The sequence below is a fragment of the Megachile rotundata genome, chromosome 10 (assembly GCF_050947335.1).
Source record: "Megachile rotundata isolate GNS110a chromosome 10, iyMegRotu1, whole genome shotgun sequence".
Classification (NCBI taxonomy): Eukaryota; Metazoa; Arthropoda; class Insecta; order Hymenoptera; family Megachilidae; genus Megachile; species Megachile rotundata.
The window spans coordinates 6,138,562-6,159,968 of NC_134992.1; the positions used below are offsets into that span (position 1 = coordinate 6,138,562).

The window sequence follows — 21,407 nt, forward strand, 5'->3', positions numbered from 1 at the left end:
GCGAAATATGCGTTCGCGTTGCATGAAAATTATTCAAGTATCTCCAACAGTAACTGAAATCGATTTTTTTTTCTACGAGGGTCAGAATACTAGAACGTTTTTCGATTGATAATTCTCGTTTGGAACTCACATCTCGATGGAAAAGAAGCTACAGACGAACTAAACCGAAACTGTCGAGTGCATACCGTTACCTCCACTCTTATCTCCATTGAGGGAACCTAAATATCTACCAACAGTTTACAAACACTTGAAACATATCGAAGAACCCTCTGAATACGTTCTGCACCATAGAAATGAAACACAGTAGAAATTAAAATTTTTTTTAGAATCGAAAGCGTTTCATTAGATTCACAAATTTGGACTTTGTACTTCTGGACATGAATTTTACTTTTACACTTTCATTGTATAATTTGTACTTAAAAATTAATTCTATTACGTTATGACACCTCAAAAAAGATAATAATAATTATTACAAATGATATGATAACCCTAAATACCTTTCGTACAAAGTTCAACTATGTTTTATGTAACGAAACCAAGTGTCCGGATACTTATGGACGGTAGTGTATGTAGTACTATGTATTATTTAGGAAAAACTGGTACGATTAAACTATCAGTCTATAATTTTATAAGTAGTTGTATCATTCACAGCTAGCTAATTATTGCTACAACGTTAAGGTTCTAAACAAATATTAAATATTAAAAATGTTAATATAAATGTTAAATGTTGGGCACATTTTGTTTTCAACGATCATTGATTATGTAGTTTATAATAAGAATTGAATGCAAAATTTAATTGCAGTGAAAATACGATTCACATTTATTACATTCAAAGTGTGCGTCACGAATGTGACATATTGTAAAGCAGGGGGTTGAAATTTGATTAACGCCATCTAGCGAACGGCGTTTCAATGTTGCTCCTGGTAATAGGATCACAGAAAAATGAGGAGGTATTCGAGGAATTTCCCGTGCGTTTGCGCGCATGCGCCACGCCTCCAACATGGCGTCATAAAAATACATTAAACAAATGGTGGAAAAAAAATAATTACTCGTTCTTTACGTACAATTTATGCACTTTTATAATTAAAGGATGATCTAGAATTCATTGTCTACTTTTCTATGCAATATACAATTAAATTTTAAATAAAAGTAAGTAATTATTAATAGTCCTTTGTAAGCGTAACATCGATACAATGGTAGATACAGTAGCTGTGCGCATGCGCGGTGGAACCAGCTCCGTGCCACCTCTTCAATATGGCGTAGAATGAATATAAATAATAATGAATTGTATTTATTAATTACTTATCTTCTAACAAGGGACATTACCCAATCGCCAATCGCCGATTTTGATGCGCTTTGAGTATGATATAGAACGCAAAAAAATATTTGACACGTATTTTTTTTTATCGGCCATCGTCCATGCTGAAAGGGTGAAAATGGCCCCCAAAGTTGGGGTTGCAAAACATATTTTCTCGAATATCTCAGGAACTATTAGGTCTAGACAAAAAATTAAAAGTGCAAATTTTTCTGTTTTAGAAGGCCAATAATATGGCCTAAGTGAATTTTTGAAAAATTTATTTGTTTAAAAAATATGTTAAAAATTAACATTATTTTGCAAATTTTTTTAATAAAAGTTTGCACTATTTTGATCAAATTTCACATATGTAAACTATAGGTCAAAAGACAAAATACGGATAAATTGGAATTTTTAATTTCGCTTGCGGAAAAAATATTATTGTCGTTGAAGTTATACGTACATTTTATACCTTCCGTTCGGTGCACAACTGATTTCTATACGTAATATTCTGGAAATTGTATTATGTTACATTTTTTACACTAACTTATTTAAAAAAAGAATTTAAAGGTCCAAAGGTGCCTCTATAAAAATATGTCGTTCGAGTTAGATATCGCATTTGATCCGCGTTATGGGCGCGTACTAGTGGCAGTATTCGACGCACGGAAGATCTTAACGCATAAATTGTACTTGTGCGAAGTACAATATCTTCATAACGATGTAGAATACATGCAATTAAAGAAATTACATCTGTTGATCAAGAATTGCTTCACGATTGTAAGTAATATAGTAACACTGAAATTATAGTTTTTTTATAATTTTCAAAATTATGTCTCTTATTTTGAAATGATTTTCTAATGTATTATAAACGGTAGTAAACGTAAAAGATGTAATGTTATGCATTATGAAATCGAAACGGATATCAGTATTTGTCAGTGTATATTTTGTAAAAGTGACATAGTTTTAATTTGGTTGAAACTAAAGTCAACGGGATTATCAAAATGTTCCAATCTGCTGCTGATGCAACCATACTGTAACCATGCGTACTTAAACAGTTTTTTATACCTAGGTGCGGACAATGGATTATGAATTAAAGTTCACATTTTGATAATTATGTCCCATGCCGGTACGTTAATTTGTAAATCTAACGTAGGCAAAAGATTTAATATTTCATGCGCGAAATTTTTCCATGTTCTATAACCACATACGTCAGAAGGTTGTATTAATCCAGTAGCGATTTTTTAATACTTAAAACTGTCAAAGTTTTATTTGGCGATATGATATTTCTTGTCAAAATTTTAAAAAATTTAAAAATTATTAAAAAAGTGATATTTTCAAAATTACCCAACCTAATAATATATATTTTACAATCGTGAAGCAATTCTGAATCAACAGATGTAATTCCTTTAATTGCACGTATTCTACATCATTATGAAGATATTACACTTCGCACAAGTACAATTTATGCGTTAAGATCTTCCGTGCGTCGAATACTGCCACTAGTACGCACCCATAACGCGGATCAAATGCGATATCTAACTCGAACGACATATTTTTATAGAGGCACCTTTGGACCTTTAAATTCTTTTTTTAAATAAGTTAGTGTAAAAAATGTAACATAATACAATTTCCAGAACATTACGTATAGAAATCAGTTGTGCACCGAACGGAAGGTATAAAATGTACGTATAACTTCAACGACAATAATATTTTTTCCGCAAGCGAAATTAAAAATTCCAATTTATCCGTATTTTGTCTTTTGACCTATAGTTTACATATGTGAAATTTGATCAAAAAGTACAAAGTTGTATTAAAAAAATTTGCAAAATAATGTTAATTTTTAACATATTTTTTAAACAAATAAATTTTTCAAAAATTCACTTAGGCCATATTATTGGCCTTCTAAAACAGAAAAATTTGCACTTTTAACTTTTTGTCTAGACCTAATAGTTCCTGAGATATTCGAGAGAATATGTTTTGCAACCCCAACTTTGGGGGCCATTTTCACCCCTTCAGCATGGACGATGGCCGATAAAAAAAAATACGTGTCAAATATTTTTTTGCGTTCTATATCATACTCAAAGCGCATCAAAATCGGCGATTGGCGATTGGGTAATGTCCCTTGTAAGTACATTTTATACACATCTATAATTAAAAGGTAGTCTTGAATCCAACTGTAACCTTCTCGTATCAAATTTATTAATATATTTTTGAATTGATATTCCTCTCACCGATAATTACTAATAATTAATTACTTTCAAATAAACTCTTAACAAATGTTGTATGAGAAAATAGAAAATGAATGAGAGATCGTACCTTAATTACAAACGTGAATAAATTGTACTTGAGAAAGGACTGATGTTTTTCCACCATCAATATTTTTCATTTTATGCGGCGCCATATTGGAGAGGCGGATCTAGTCTGGTTGAACAGCGCATGCGCGGGAAAGCTCCTGATACTCTGACTACCTCCTCGCTATTCTGCAATCCTGCTACCAGGAGCAGTTTTGAAACACCAATCGCTAGATGGCGTTGAAGTTTAATTATTACCGACAGATTTTATACGAATAATTGATAGTATTATATCGACTCATTATGTAATAGCTAATGTGCGACATTCAGTTGACTTTATTGGAAATAAGATATATAAATATTTCTTATTAAAAAATTAGATATGTCGAAGTTTTAAAGTATCAAGTTTGTACATTTTTAAAGTTAGAAATTTGTAATTTTTAAATTCCATAATTTCTAAGTATCTACATTACACTTTTAGATTTTAAATTTCAAGAAATTTTGAAATTTTTTAAATTCTCAAGCTCTCTACTTTTTATATTCTCAAATTCTCAATTTCTTAAGTTCTCAAATGTTAAAAATTCTCAAATTTCCAAATTCTCAAATTCTCAAATTCTCAAATTCTCAAACTCTCAAATTCTCAAACTCTCAAATTCTCAAATACCCAAATTTCGAAATTCTCAAATTCTCAACTATCCAAATTTTCAAATTCTCAAATTTCTAAATTTCCAAAAATTCAAATTCCCAAACTGTAATATACTAAAATTCCAAAATTCTCAAATTTAAGAATTCGCAAGTTCCCAATCATTTTCTCCTATATTCGTAAAACTTGCTAACTTATCCAAATTCTCAAGCTCTCAAATTATAAAAACTGAAACTTCCACCCTCCAAAATTCTAAATTTTCCAACTTCTTTTCCACCTTCAGAAATCACCTCCCATTTCTCAGTATCTACAACTATAACTATAATCGCACCACAAACAATTACCCCAATATCATAAAAATTCTCTTCGCAAAACGTTTGAAAAACCCCCAAAAAATCATGTTATTACCATATGATTCAGATCGGAGAACGTAGACGTCATCTCCTGAGCCGCCCAGGAGGTCTCCATGTCCATGGACACCCCACGGGCCTCCAGCTGTTTCGATCGAATCGACGCGTTTTTATTCTGCTTCTTCTGCTCCTTGCGTTTCATGCTTCTTGTTTTCTCACAACCGTATATCGATAAAATAATACTTTCTTCTCACATTCTTGCTCCTCGTTTGCTCCGACCGAAAGCATCGATTTACACTTGGCTCTTGCGTCCTTTCATTTTACGTTTTATTATAATTTGTTCCCCGCGGATAACGCTCGAAACACCGTCTCTCTCTATTTTATAGTCCATTGTTCGCAGACGTGACACAACACCGCAAAACTCAACACGTGCAACGAATTTAACTCCGTTGAAATTACAAGTTTGTATCTCGTGTTCTCGATGAATATACCAGGTGTTCCAGAAACAGGTGAACAAGTTTTAGCGGTGAGTTTCGGTGTTAATTAATCGATTTAAGATGTTCCCTAAATTTAGCGATTTGGGTTGCTAAAATTGTGTTCTCTTGTTAACTCTTTACACTCAAAGGTAATTTGATGGTTTACAGAAACTTTAAGAATTATTGATTAACCCCTTTCCCGTGCCATTTATTTATCAGATGCGTCAGTCAAGACTAACTACTCAGGACTATAACATTAAAACGAACAAAGTCAATTAAAATGTTCTGAGTATTTTATATTCAAGGATCCTTGATAACGCAACTTATAGTTAGACCTAAATTTCAAGTTGAAGAGTATTACAAATTTAAGTAAGGTTTGTCATATTTGAGCTGTAAGTGTGTCACGAGTGAGACTCGTCAAAGCACGGGAAGAGGTTAAAAAGTTAAATGAATTCTTTTGAGGTTATTATTAGTCTACTAATAATTTTCAGTATTGTTTGTTTCATTATGTTTACGCAACACATGTGTCGTATTATAGATGTGTATCAGTTAAATGCTCTTTTTAAATTATTATATTGAATAAAATGGCGACTGAGCGTCACCTCTCGAGCGCAGAGGGTTAAATTTTAGAAAACATGATACGAACTAATTTATATTAATTTGTGCTGTTATAACTAGTAATCTTAAGTATTATTACGACTAGTAACTGGTATTATTATAACTAATACATTAGGTTTTCAAGAAAATGGATTATAATTTTCTATTTCAATCTTAAACCTCTGTTCATTATATTTTGTATAATAACAATTCAAGTACAGCTTTCTCATCTTTTATTTTAGTGTTATCAAATGAGAATAGAGTGTTTTTAGTTAAATAATCATAACCCAATTACTCTATACTTAGAATTCTATATTTTTATTTTACAATTAAATATTTAGCTTCATTTCACAAATGAACGATTTTATATTTTTAATCGTAATATAGTAATCATAATATTGTAAATAACTTACTTAGTTTATTTGTAAAATAAAGCAAAATTAATTTCAGATAAAAAGTATAGAATTTTAAGAATAGAGTTGTAATTGCCCTGTTCACCTAATTCTGGAACATACTGTACGACCGAAGTGAAGCGTAATAATACGTCGCTGCGAAGGTCGACGTTCCGGATGTCAAGTTCACACTCTTCTCACCATGAAAGTTCCCACGAACTTTCGAATCCAATAAACCAGCTACGATTTCCTAATTACTTAACTTTTCATACGTATTGATTCTTTAATCGATACATAATTACTGTTTCATTATTCATCATTTATCAATTTTCTGAAATTGAATTCTATTTGTTTTTAAACCAATAAGAGAAACATTTTAAGAACTAATAATAAGAACTGATTGAATGTACTGATTGATTGTATTCTGATTGAATACAGGGATATAATTGTACAATCTAAATTTTCATTTATTTCTAAATTTTTATTTTTATTCTAATTTTCATTTTTTCATTTTTAAATTTTTATTTTTTTGCTTGAAAAAAATAATTATTATACGATTATAATATTGCTATTAGATTTCTTCATTTTTAATATTTGCTTGCATTTTAGTTTTTGAATTCGACTGTAGACACCTCAAAAATAATTCAAAATTCTCCGGATTTCTTGTATCAAAGTTAAATTTAGAAGAGTACATTTATTTTTATCGAAAAACAATTTATACAATGAGTATAATATTCCTATCAGATTGTTTCATTTTTCGTATTTACAAGCGACCTAGCTTTTGAATTTCACTGTAGCGATACTCCTCAAAAATAATTCAACATTCTCCAGAATTCTCGTATCGAAGTTAAATTTTCAATAAGTTCGTTGATAGTGATAAGTAGTGGTAATTTTCTTGTAAAGTTAAATACCGTCTGTGATTAAACGTGAATTATAACCACGCGATAGAACAAAACGGCACTACGAAGGTTACTATCACAACTGCGTTGTTACCAACCCCTGTTTGCTTGCCTTCTATCGGTGCGCATGTGCGACTTTCCTACCCTTAGAATGTTAATGATAACGTGCTTGTTGCGAATCGTGTGATTATCGAGTGGCAAGAATCTAAACGAAGAAAACTTCTGTGCCGGCATTCGTGATCGACTTTCTATGCTCGAGTTCTAACTTGCTTATGCACTTCAGCGATTAAACTTCTGACGTATGGTTCAGTGTTGAAAAGATGCATTTTTCATCCTGACGAGTGATGTCAGGAAGAAAATTACGATACAGGAATGTTTTCTATTAGGTTTAATTTCTAGATAAATTTATTCAGGGAAGAATATTACATTATCTACTATTTATTTATTTTAAGCACGTTCTTAAATTATTTAGAGTATATTATTTTACTTCATATTCTAAATTTTTCAAATTTCTAATTTTCTAATGTATCAATATTTTGCATTTCTAAATTTTTCAATTTCAATTTTTTTTTTTTAAATTTGCCATTCATCAGGTTTTTCAAATTACTTTACTTAAGTTTCAAATTTCCAGTATTACAATTTTTGAAATTTCCAATATTACAATTTCTTGATTTTTCAATTTTTCAATTTTTCAAGCTTTTAATTTTCCTTTTTCTCAAGTTTTCAAGTTGTCAACTATTCAATTTTTCAAGTTTTTAATTTTTCTCTAGTTTTCAAATTTTCAAGTTGTCAAGTTTTCAAGTTTTCAAATTTTCAAGCTTTTAATTTTCCTTTTTCTCAAGTTTTTAATTTTTCAAGCTTTTAATTTTCATTTTTTTCTAGTTTTCAAGTTTTCAAGTTTTCAAATTTTCAAGTTTTCAAATTTTCAAGTTTTCAAGCTTTTTATTTTCATTTTTCTCAAGTTTTCAAGTTGTTAAGTTTTCAATTTTCAAGGTTTTTATTTTCATTTTTCTCAAGTTTTCAAGTCTTCAAGTTTTCAAGTTTTCAATTTTTCAATTTTTTAAAATTCCTGAGTCCCTAAATTTCAAATTATTCAATACCCTCCAAATTGCAAAGCTTCTAATTTTCAATATCTCCATGCTTCAAATTCTTAAATCTCCAAATTCACAATTCCTGTTTAACAGTACAATACCGTCAAGAAATATTTTTAATCCTAAAATATTGACAATCTATATTGATCGCTAAGGATTCTGAAATATTGGTGAAACATATTGATCGTCTAAAAGGTCTAAGATGTTTACTTAGGTTAACCCCTTGACATATCATGATGTTTGGAAGACATCATTTATTTCATACTTCACTTCAGATATAAGAAGTTGTAGCCTAGCTATAATATTCAGCTTAAAATTGCAAAACACATTTATTTTACTTAATTATTGTTTGGCAATCTAGCTTCTGTTTTCACCATTTTAATTTTTTCCTCAAACTATCAAATCTCAAGAGTGTCCAGCTAAAATTGTAGCTCTTTATAGTACAGCCAAATAAAGTTTTGATTTTTGTTATGAAAACAGTCATTAAACCATTTTTAAATGTTATTTACAATTTTTTGCAAGTTAAATAAGTAGCTTTTTTCTAAATGTTGGTACTAAAATCTCTCTAGGCTATAAATAAGTTGGCAGCAATGTTGTAATATGTATTCAATTGTTTATTCCAGTGTGTTTATTTATGCGTCTTATTTATATTACCATTATGTATATTAATAAGTAACATCTTTTCCTCTTTTAATTAACCATTAATACGTGCAACCCTGTAAGTAAGAAATAATTTGAGTAGTTGAAATCCGAAACCTTTCAGTGTGCCAATAGTCACTGTGGAACTGTAGCACCCCTTTCCACCCCTAATCCCTACATTATTAATATTTAATATAGTGAGTCCCTGTTTCTTTAATTCCTTCTTAATACTCGTATACACAAAATGTATATATAAAATATAATTCTTAAGTTTAATGTCAGAAACCATTCCTCAGTATCCAACCCCCCAAGAAACAAAATAAACGACTAATATTAAATACGAAAAAACTTCAAGTGTACATAAATATTTACACATATATTCTGATTGATAAACGGAACAAATAAACGAAGAATAACGGAATATCGTATGGTTTTATTCGTAAATTCAATCAGTGACAGTTTGACAAATTTGAGATGAAAGTTTCGCGAGTGAAAAAGCTTTTCATTCTCATTTAAATATTATTCTGTCTCTGTTGCGATGTATCGGATTGTCAAACATTTTATTTAAAACACAGCACGGAATATTACAGTTACTTTCACGGGCCGGCAGCGATCCATTTCAATTTAACTCGAAATGCATTTTTCGGTGAAAAACATGCTCGAGTGCGGTAGAAGTTCAAGGGGATCGCGTGTTTCGTTTGCCTGTGAGAAGGATTATTTAAAATTTCACTTGCGACTGCATCGACATCCAGAGTTCAAGGTTTCACCGACAGAATTTACATTTTACATGACTCTCTCGGCTCATTCTGTATCTTATGAAAATTCTTCGCCTCTTGTTGGCGAATTTCAATATCTGCTGTATTCAAATGAATTTCAATTTGTAATTAATTTTAGGAAATTTTATTTGAGTTATTAGAGTTATTAGAGTTTTATTGAATTTTTGGAATTACTTGAATTATTTGAATTATTTGAGTTATTTGAATTATCTGAATTATTTGATTTATTTGAATTATTTGAACTATTTGAATTATTTGAACTATTCGAATTATTTGAACTATTGGAATTATTTGAGTTGTTTGAATTATTTCAATGATTAAATTATTAGGATTATTAGAATTCTTAAAATTCTTCGAATTATTTGAATTTATTGAATTTATTGAATTTATTGAATTTATTGAATTTATCGAATTTATTGAACTTATTGAATTTATTGAATTATTTGAGTTATTTGAATTGTTTGAATTATTTGAGTCATTTGAGTTATTTGAATTACTTGAATTACTTGAATTACTTGAATTATTTGAATTATTTGATTTACTTGAGTTAAAATAAAATTTCTACATCTCCAAATTCTAAAATCCCAAAATCCTTAGATCCTCAAATCCCTATATTCTAAAATCTAGGGATCCTTTGAGTCCTCAAATTGCTAGATTTTCAAACAGACTTCAAATTCCCTAGATTCCCAAAGCTCTACATTCCAAATCCTTCAGATTAAAAAATCCCTATATCCTCAAATCTCTAAATCCTCAAATTACTATATCTCCAAATACTCCAATGCTATATCTCCAAACAGATTCTAAAATTCTTAGATCCTCAAATTCCTACATTCCAGAATTTCTAAATACAAAACTCCAAATATGTCTAAATCACTAGATCTCTAAATTCTTACACCCCAAAATCCCTAGATCTCTTTCCATCTCCAAAGGTTCCATCTCCGAAGGTTCATTTCATCTCCCAGAATTGAATGTGTACCCATAAAGCAAAATATGGGTTATACTTTTTTCGAAAACAAATGTGCTGTGTAAGTTTGATTAATGTCGCTTATTAACACTTGGGAAACCGCTTGTTAGCAGAGTGCAGAGTTCAAGGTTCTTCGAGAGCATTGTCGGTCGTGCGAGATGATTGGTTTTCGGTCTGTCGACCATCGTAACGACTCGAATACTCTATGTAGACTTGCTTTCTCTTTAATCTGGGTCTCAATATCCATTTCTGTATTCTTATTTGGCGCCATGGACAATATGATCGAGACAATTCGATGCTACGTACATTTTTCTTCGAAACGATCGAGTAAAGAATATCATCGATACGAAGAGCATTGTAGAAACATTTCATTATCAAGAAATTGTTGGCGAAATTTGAAAAGCGTTGGATTGTTTTGGGTTGCGTTTTGTCACTTTTCAAATAAAAGTTCGTAATTAAAATTTTAAACTCTCAAAGTTTTAGAAAACAGAATTTAAAAGTTATGAAGTTGCAGTCTCTTGGGTAGAAACTTAAAAAACATTTGCAAATTTCATGACCCTAAAATTCAAGAACGTGGAAACAAGAAATTATAAACATGTAATATTAAAAAATTTGGAAGTCCAAAAAGGATTGCAAAGTTCCTGAGATATAAATTGTAAAAATTCTAAAATTTTAAGGATTTAGAACGGAAGATCTTAGAAATAAAAAATTAAATTGTAATATTCAAAAATTCTGAAGTGTTAAACAAGGTGTTAAGTCCTTAAGGTCAAAACTAAGCAAAACTTATAAAATTTCAAGGTTTTATATTTCAAGTTCAAGATTCAAAGTTGACAAAAATTTCAATTAAATGCTGCACTATTTACAGAACAAAATATAATCAATGCTCTGCATAATAAGAAATAATCAAGATTTTCTATGTAATAAAAAATACTATGTGATAGTATTTTTATTACTATGTTTGTTTTTATTACTACGTAATAAAAACCAAGATCTTCTGTACAATAAATAACAATCTGTATAATAAAAAATAATCAAGATTTTCTGTATGACAAAAAATAACCTAGTTCTTCTATATAACAAAAATAATAGAAATCTCTACAACAAAATATAACGAAGATTGAACATAATAACCAAGACCAGACTATAAAATCTCGAGTATGAATCCTATTTCTCTTTCCTTCGAATCAGTTGCAATTAATTGAAAACAGACATTAGTCTACCCACTTAGACAGCAATTTAATACCCATCGATGGGGTACCAGATTGTTGATGTTACAGGTATCAGAAAAGTGCATAATTATCAGGTATCAGGTGATGACGCAACGAGTTCTCCAGGCAACTTTTTTGCTCTTTCACACCTTCCATCTCGGGAAGGTCAAGCGTGGGCATGAAGAAGTAAACGTAGCGTACGTACTTATGGTCAAGTAATTTTTCGCATTAGCGTCGCCATTCTACGCGAGAATGCACTTATCTAACTTCCTAGAAACAGACCACACGTTAGATGTAAAAAAATACATAACTTGCTTTCTGATGGGTAATCTTTTTAAATAAATTTTTTCTTTGTAGATTCTCCTTTTGATACTCGTGTTAAATGTATCAAATGAAATTGTATTTTTAAAGGATTTCAGATGTTGATCATTTTAATTAGAATTGGTGTGTAGATACTCTAATTAGAGTCACAAAATTACAGTATTTATTTTACACGATAAGTATTGCATTTTAATTAATTTGAATTAATTAATTTTTATTGCATTTTATTATAGCTAGTAAAGTTTTATGATGTATTACTTTATTTATTGCTTAGAAAAATTAGTAGAGTGTTTAATGAAATGTATTTGTATACAGTGGATGATTCTGAAATAACTTGAGATAAATAAAATTACAAGTTAGATTAAAAATTAATTTTAGTATGTTGAATATGAGTTAAGACATGTTATTAATTATTATTAATAGAACTTTTAATTATTAAAAATTAGTGAATATACAAATTAAGAAATTTCAAGTTTTATCTTCAGTATAAACCTTCATATTTGTAATTTTGTAAATTTGAGAAGTGAAGAATGTAATAACTTAAACTTGAAAATTTAGAATTCTGAAAATTCTTCACTCTGAAAATTCTCCAAGTTTAGAAGTTCAGCTTGAAAATTTTGAATCTTGATAACTAAAATTAAGGACCTGAAATTTAACAATATTAGTAACTCGCAATTACAGAAAAATATAAAAATTTCGAAATAGCAACAATTAAAAAATTCCAGAATTCAAACCCTCAAAACCACAAGCTCCCACTCTAAAACCGAAACCAAATAATAACCGTGCCCACCCAAATGCACTTCACGTTCCCCTCCGCAATTCAGGAAGCAATTAACCGTACGCAAGTGCATAATAGAACTCTACCATAATTACAAAAACAATTAAATTACTTTAATTTTTAACAACCTCTCAAAACTTGCACAAACTTGACCGGGAGCAGACATTAAAACGTTGATCGTTGGAACGCGTCGATGTATTCCATTCACGCGATAGTGTAATATCAAAGCTTAAAGTCTAGGACCCGTTACGAAACTTGTGTCTCGAGACTCGGTTTCAATGGAGAACCGTGAAACTTTCTACAGACGAGCCACTTTACTCGCGTGTACGATAAGCGGATTCGATAAAATTGCCTTGCATCCTCGCGAGCGTGGCGAGGCTCCGTTATGGTCGTTCTCTTTCGATCGTTCCCTTTATTTCTGCTAACACCATGCAAAATTACATTTACGATGTTTCGCGTGCGAACACGGTATGTGTCTACCACTGCCAGTTTCTTCGTCCATCGGTTTCGTAAACGCGTTATACTTCATTCGCGTGCTAGATCGCTCGGCCAGATTCAGCTGATTCGTGTCACGAGACTAACGAGCTGAAGCAATTGATGGAATGCTGTTTTTATGCCTTTTCATGCTCTTTCAGTGTGTCACGTTCCGATTTGGTTGCCAGAATTGTTTGACCCTTGTGTCTTTGAATGCAATGGCACAGGGAGAGGATTCTCGATCCAAGTTTCCATCGCTTTTAGTTTCTCTATAGGTTCGAATCAGTTAGGAGTATTAGTTGGGTGCCTTAGGAGCATTAACACTTGAGGAGTCGTTACATGCTACAGTACTTTTTATAGTACATTCTAGAGTACTTTTAGTTCATTATTATTCACATCTGACTCCTAGACTTCACCTTAGTAGTAGAGTCCTCTATTTGCACTTTCCTATTCATGTCGAGGTATTGCTAGATTTTACTACTTGCTGCAGTCACTTTTTAAAGAATAACCAAACCGCATACGTCACTCGGATTTTCAGTGCCACCCAAATTTGTGTACCCAACAGAAATCAGGAACTGTTTCCCTCAATCTTATTCGTCAAAATGTACGCCCACACCGAGCCTTCGTCTTGCAAAATAAGCTATCGAACTGGTAGACACGAAATAGACACGAGGTTCACTTCGGAACTTCGGATACATAGACACGTTGTTCGCTTCGGAACATCGGATACATATGAACATGCAGTCGTCCAATTTGGAATATCATTAAAAATAAGTAGAAAGCACATGTCGGTGTCATACAATTATTCAACCTACACTTATAAATATTAGGACCTCAAACGATATGAAGTTCTCTGCGTCGTTTAATCGTCGCTAAATATTGCCTACGCTGCGACACACATGCAACACGAATGTGCAGTTTACGTGAATCTAATGCTCACGCGTATTCCGATAAGGAAGAGAGTCACGTATGTATGTCATAACGCAATAAATATCTCTGTCGTTTGAAAAATCGTTTATCGTAGACTTACCTTCCGCGTTATTCATTAACGTATATTGTATTTATAATATACATATAATATGCACGTATAAATTTTTAATACATGGTTAAATTACATATGTATGTTTGGTCTGGTTCTCTTAATTTTCAAGTTTTTAAGTTTTTCATTTTTCAAGTTTTTAAGTCTCCAGATTTCCTAATTAAAAATTTTCAAATCCTGAAATTTATAAGTTTACAAATATTTAGACTCAAATTCTCAAACAAATAAATGAACTAATTTTTTCATTTTATAGACTGCTTACCTTACAACTTAAAGAACTTTCAAAATTAGAATCTTCAAAAGTTACAAATTCTATACTGTGAAAATCATGGCAATTAATAAAAACTGATTAATAAATCATTAATATAATGAAACAAGGATCTCTATTAATTTGTGAAGTATTCAAACATATCAAACAGAATCAAAGTTCAAGTAATTAATACCATTAAAATTAACAATTCATAAATCAAATTAACGGTATGCTCTTTGTTTCCGCAGAGAGTCAATTAAGAGACGGTGAATTTAAAATAATCTCATTAATTAAACATAACTGTTCTCTGAACCGATCATTTGTCAACTTATGAGATGAGGAAAATTGCAAACTAAACTGCAGTAATTCTATGTGCAATTCTGAAATGGATTATGATATGGTTTCCTTTATAATTTATAATGAGAATGTTCATTTCACTGTGTTCACATACACTTTAATAACATTGATATAAATATTGATATTATGCAATTTGATTTATTTCTTTTGCATTTAAATTGCGTTTGATATATACATAATGTGATGAGTGAATTTTACGTGAAACGTATATTACTTGAATTTGCAAAATTAGGCTTTTGGTAATTTAGAAAATTGTTCATTTTGGTAATTTGGAAATTTTTTAGTTTTGGAACTTACAATTTTTTAAGTTTGGATAACTCGAGATTTAGTGGTTTGGGGATTTGAGAATGTGGGTGTTTGGTAATTTAGGCATTTCGAAATTTGAAGATTTTGAAATCTAGAAGTTTGGTAATTTCAATATTTGGAAGTTTGGATCATAATTTGGAAATTTGGTCAATTTAGAATTTATCAATTTGAACTTTGAGAATGTGGGTGTTTGGTAATTTAGGCATTTGGAAATTTGAAGATTTTGAAATCTAGAAGATTGGTAATTTCAATATTTGGAAATTTCGATCATAATTTGGGAATTTGGTCAATTTAGAATTTATCAATTTGAACTTTGAGAATGTGGGTGTTTGGTAATTTAGGCATTTCGAAATTTGAAGATTTTGAAATCTAGAAGTTTGGTAATTTGAATATTTGGAAATTTCGATCATAATTTGGGAATTTGGTCAATTTGGAATTTATCAATTTGAACTTTTATGTCACTTAGGGATTTTTGAAAGTTGAAACGTAAAAATTGAAGTACCTTATCTTTCAAATCTCAAGAATCTGAATGAATCCCTTGCAACATCGACATATATGGTTCGAAACAGGTTAAAAGAATATTATGAACCAGTCGCAACATTTCTTTCAATGCCACCGCGTTCCTCCCCATAAAAAGAGAGGCACATCTCCAGAATAGACACGTCCCCACGAGTCGCGAGTGAACGAGCTGTCAGGATAACGAGTCCACGACTCGTAATTACGTTGCTTAACTGGGCAAGTATTCTGCGAAATTACAATTACAAATTGCCGCGAGGCTGCTCATCAATTATTTATACGGGATCACCGTTAGCACGGAGGACCTCCTTGCTCCAAACCCACATTTCAGATTTATCCACGCGTTTCAACGGGAATAACACAATTCTTCCCGCTTTTATTCACACGTGGATCAAATGCTAGGTTAGAAAGTGAACAAAACCTTTTGCATTAACAGCTTCACATAAACGTGAATGATGTTCATACTCCACAAAACTTTGTCATAATTATTATTAAGAATTTGTTCGATTATCTAATTGGACGTTATGTATATCTTAAAATAGTAAAACCATCAAGTTTATTTGTTTTGGAATATTTTTCAATGAGCCTTGCATTTTGATGTTTATTACGGACAATTTGTATTTTTCTATTTAATTCATTTACGCCAGTGTACTTATTTGGATGCATTCATTGATTTTCATGAAATATACACATGTGTTGCCAGAGTACTCATATGAAGCACTAAAGTTTATAATATGAAGAGATGTATTATTATTTTTATTATAATAAAAGATTTTATTTGCTCAAGTTATATTCAATACAACCCTTAAAACCCCTTTTTCAGGTAATACCCTGTGTATACATTATGTTAACATCATCAAAATCATACATATATTTCCAGTTATTTAATATATGTATACTAGTGTGGTTCAACAACATTTTTTCACTCCCTAAAAATTCAATGAAGTCAAAAAGAACCTTTTAAAGTTTGAACTAAAAATTATAATATTATGTATACATTAGGTTAATTTCTAACTGGTTCTAAAAATAGCTATGTAAGTAACTATATTATTAATTAAGTGAATAAAGTAAATAATAATAAGTTGTTCTGAATCATTTTTAACCCCTTGCCGTATTTTAACGCATTCACAGCTCAAATGTGACAAACCTTGCTGAAATTTAGAATCTTCAACTTGAAATTTAGGACCAATTTTAATTTGTGTAGTCAAGAATCGCTGAATATAAAATAGTCACATTTTAATTTTCTTTGATTGTTTTAATATTATAACTATATGTAGTTAATTCTGACTGACACGTCCGACAAATAAATTTGTACAGTGAGATCTTAATAACAGAATCTTGTAATAGTTTTAAACATCCTTAACTGCATAATGAATAATATTATCTGAATATTGTATGAATAATATTATCGTTTAGGTAAAACGATCACAAGAGTATATTACCAAAAGTGATCAAAAATAAATTAAAACGAAACTCAAACTGAAGTGAAACTCAATTATTTCATTATAAAATCGTAGAGGACCTTAATCGAGAGTATCTGTGTTGATTATGCAATAAACGAGAACACATCGAGCCGTTGTTAGCCATTTATGGATACATAATTACCTAGATACAAACGAGAATCTGATTCCACTTAAACGATCTGTCTCATTTATTAAGCAAGCCGTTTAGGAGACATTAAGCCACCACCTAATGCACACTTAATGTACAGTAGCAACCAGAAAATTACTATGAAAATCCGACTCTGAAAGATGTTGTTTGGAAACTCGAAATGCAATTAAGTCGGCGAAAAATAGAGTATGCGGCTAAATAAGGCGCGAATACTGAGAAACGCAATTTGTTATTTCCATATGTGTGTTTTAAATGAAAATGGACTTTCCTTCTTTCCTTCTTTTTCTTTTACTGCTGTAGTTTATGAATTAAATATCTACATTTGTGACATTGAAAGTTTGCAAACGTTTCTGATTTTTATATCACTCATATATTTAATTAAAAAATTCTGCAATTTAAAAATTTGATATTTTTTTAATCTTTTAATTTTTTATTACATAAATTTGTAAATTTGAGTATTTGGAAATGTATAAGTATTCAATAATCCAAATATATAGGATTAATAGATAATCAAATTTGGGAATTAGGAAATTGGAAGTTTAAAAGTTTCATATTTACAAATTTTTAATTTTTTAATTCTTAAAATTATAAATTTGTCAATTTCTAGATTTCTAAATGACAGAACCTGGCAAATTATAACTTTGACATTTTTATATTGTATTTACAAATCTTTAAATTGATAAATTGATGAATTTATGAATTAATGTATCGACGAATTGATGAATTAATGTATTGATGAATTGATGAATTGATGAGTTTGTACTAAGATAAATAGAAAAATTAGTAAATTGGTAAATTGGTAAATTGGTGAATTGATAAATTGGTAAACTGGTAAATCTGTAGATATGTAAATTTGTAATTTTATAAATTAGTAAATTGATAAGTTGATATATTGGTACATTGATAAATTGATGAATTGGTGAATTAATGTATTGACGAATTGATGAGTTAATGTATTGATGAATTGATGAATTAATGTATTGATGAATTGATGAGTTTGTACTAAGATAAATAGAAAAATTAGTAAATTGGTAAACTGGTGAATTGATAAATTAGTAAATTGGTAAATTGCTGAATTTACAAATTTGTAAATTTGTAAATCTGTAGATATGTAAATTTGTAATTTTATAAATTGGTAAATTGATAAGTTGATATATTGGTAAATTGATAAATTGATAAATTGACAAAATGATTAATTGATAAATTTGTAAGATTGTATATTTATAAGTTCATAAATTTGTAAATCCCTAAATTTGTAAATTTCTAAGTTTGTAAATTAATAAATTTGTAACTTCATAACTCCACAAATTCGTAAATCTGCAAATATAAAAATGTATATTTCCGTAAAATTTCTGTACCCACTAAAGCAATCGAAACTAATAATCTTGATTAAAGACAGAATCTCAGCGCTAATTCTACAATCTATGTACAAGCGTTAATAAATTTATACGTGGGTTGATTAAGATGAAAGATAGATACAATATACTCTTTCGCATGCAACTCGGCAGGCGATAAATAGAGTGGAACTAATACCGTTTCGAGTAACAGACTTCGTGATTTTAATTTCTTCAGCAACGTTGATAATCAAATTTCGCGAACAGAGGACCCTTTGGTGAGATTCCGATAAAAAGTGGAGGACAAATTACCAGGAAAATTAGATTACAGTGGTGAATTACTGAGGTAAATTGTATTCCTCTGTGGCAGTGTTTAATTATATTGACACCAGAAACGTATACAGGGTGTTCGTTATAATTTTTACAATCTCTTTTCCTCGTTTTGGAATATTTAAAAAAATTTAGGGAGAATTTTTGTATGTTGAAGTTTTAAAATTTCGAAATTCTAAAATTCTTCTGTTTCCAAATTCTGGAATTTCAAAGATTGAAAATTCCTTAATTTCCAAATTCGTAAATCTTCAAGAGCTTAAAAATTCCTAAGCTTCAAATTCTAAAACTTCCAAATTTGGAGAGTTTAAAAATTCCTAAGCCTCAAATTCCAAAAATTCCAAATTTACAGAGCTTAAAAATTCCTAAGCTTCAAATTCCAAAAATTCCTATATCTCAAAGTTTCAAAGTCCCAAAACTCACGAGTTTCAAAATTACAAAATCCCAAATTTCAGAAATTCCTAAATTTCAAAATCCCAAACTACCAAACCTCCCAAACTGAACAACTCCTAAATGTCAAATTCCTAAACTCCTAACTCGTAAAATCACAAAATCCCAAACCTTCTAAATTACAAAATTCAAAACTCCCTAAAATCCAAAATTCCAAAGTCCCATAACTGAAATTTAAAAATTCTTTTTCCCAGAATCGAATTTCTGCAAAACCGACAATGGCATCAAAAAACAATTTGCAGTATCGTAATCTTGAAAGCATGAGATCTTACAAGAATCACTTATTCGACATTGCAAGACACAGAAGGAGTAAAAATTTGTTGGACATTACAATGAAGATACTTTAGATAATAGTGATGGATGACTCGTGTTGTATAATCATATAGAACATAGGTTCTTAAATTGCGATCCGCGAAACAATTTTGAAATTAACTTTACACCCCCAACTTTTCGCTTTTATTCAAATAACTCATTCAGTAAAAAACTACATGGTCAAGACTTTATGTATTTGTTGTTACTTAACTAGTTATCGACATAACTAATAATTAGTAAAAATTTAATTATGGAATGGGGTTCTCAAAAATGTTATTTAAGGGGTATTCTCGAATTACATGAGTTTAAGAACCCCTGATGCAGAATAGTGTAAAATGAAAGATAGAATGATCCGTTTGTACAGAATAACGAGTTTACTAACCTCTTCGAATGCAAGTTAAAAGGATATTTCGATTGTAAAATATAAATATAACTTCTTGCACTTAGGTGATAATGTTTAAAATTTATGAAGAAAACGATGGTACAATTTATAGCGAACACCCTCTATATATATTTTAAGTAGATACATATTTGCTATCATAGAGTGGTTGAGTGGCACGCGAAACACCCGTTTCTACGAAATAACGAGGAAAGAAATTAATTAAGATAGTAACACTTAGCTAATTGTGATTAATGTTTTTTGATAAATTACTGTGACCAATGTAAAATTCTAGATATAAGAATATATTACAGATGTTAATTGTAAACAATAACAAGTAGCATGAAATTAAATATATAGCGATACATGAGGAAGATAAATTTTATCGAATAAAATGCAAGAATTTTTATATTTATAATTATGATCATAATTTTTCATGTTTCAAGATATGAATTTGATTAAACGAAAGCAATTTTGTTTTATCGTAATCATTTGTCGAAAAAATGATTAGGAAAGTAAGAAAAATTTATGAATTTTTTAAATTAACTGTTTACAATGACAGTGATGTAAGTTTATTTTTTAAGGAAAATTATTTTGTTGTAATTTTTAGTAGTGTGAAATATAAGAACTTAAAGAACATAGAAAATTATATTTTCGTAAAAATGGATATGTGACACTTTCATTATTAATGGCTCAAATGTTTTGAAACTGTGTTATAAAATTAAAATAATTTGTGTTATGTTGAGATTTGTGAATTAAAAGTTTTCTGAATTGATTATTTGAGAATTTTAATTTCTAAGTTTGAAAAGTGAGAAATTAATTTTGTAAGTTATTGAATCACTACATTTGAACATTTTTACATTTTAAAATTTGTAAACTTGTAAATTGGTAAATTTATAAATTCGTTAATTGATAAGTTGATAAATTCATAAACTGATAAATTGATACATTGATAAACTGATAAAGTGATAAACAGTTAAATTGATAAATTGATAGATTGATAGATCGATAAATTGATAAATTGATAAATTGATAAATTGATAAATTGATAAGTTTGTAAATTTGTAAATTCGTAAAGTTGACAACTTGGAAATTTCAAACCACGAAAAGTTGTCAATTTGAAAACTCGTAAATTTGCGAATCTATTCTGCGTAATTTAAGAAACATACTGAATGTCCTTAATTGTTGCAGTGTTCTCTCAGTAGTAAATGAGAGAAATCTGAATTAAAATCCGGCGATATTTTTAATAAGACTCATTAACGTTTCCCATACTGTTACAGTAAAAGTATATTTTATAAAAACGAATAATTATGCTCATTTTTCCTATAATCTA

At 29.8% G+C, this 21,407-nt stretch overlaps 1 protein-coding gene across 3 annotated transcripts in view; it reads right to left on the reverse strand.

Moving 5' to 3' along the window:
• Window positions 1-21,407, reverse strand: part of LOC100882212 (uncharacterized) — a 62,447-nt gene that overhangs the window by 25,090 nt on the left and 15,950 nt on the right. The window contains exon 1 of one of the 3 annotated variants that reach the window (XM_076536343.1): window positions 4,637-5,101. The exons of 1 other annotated variant lie outside the window; for it this stretch is intronic. In XM_076536343.1, the coding sequence (XP_076392458.1) occupies window positions 4,637-4,780 (144 nt within the window). In that variant the 5' untranslated portion in view covers window positions 4,781-5,101. Of the gene's footprint in view, window positions 1-4,636; window positions 5,102-21,407 lie in introns of those variants that run through there. One more of the 3 variants, XM_076536344.1, reaches the window with a different exon arrangement.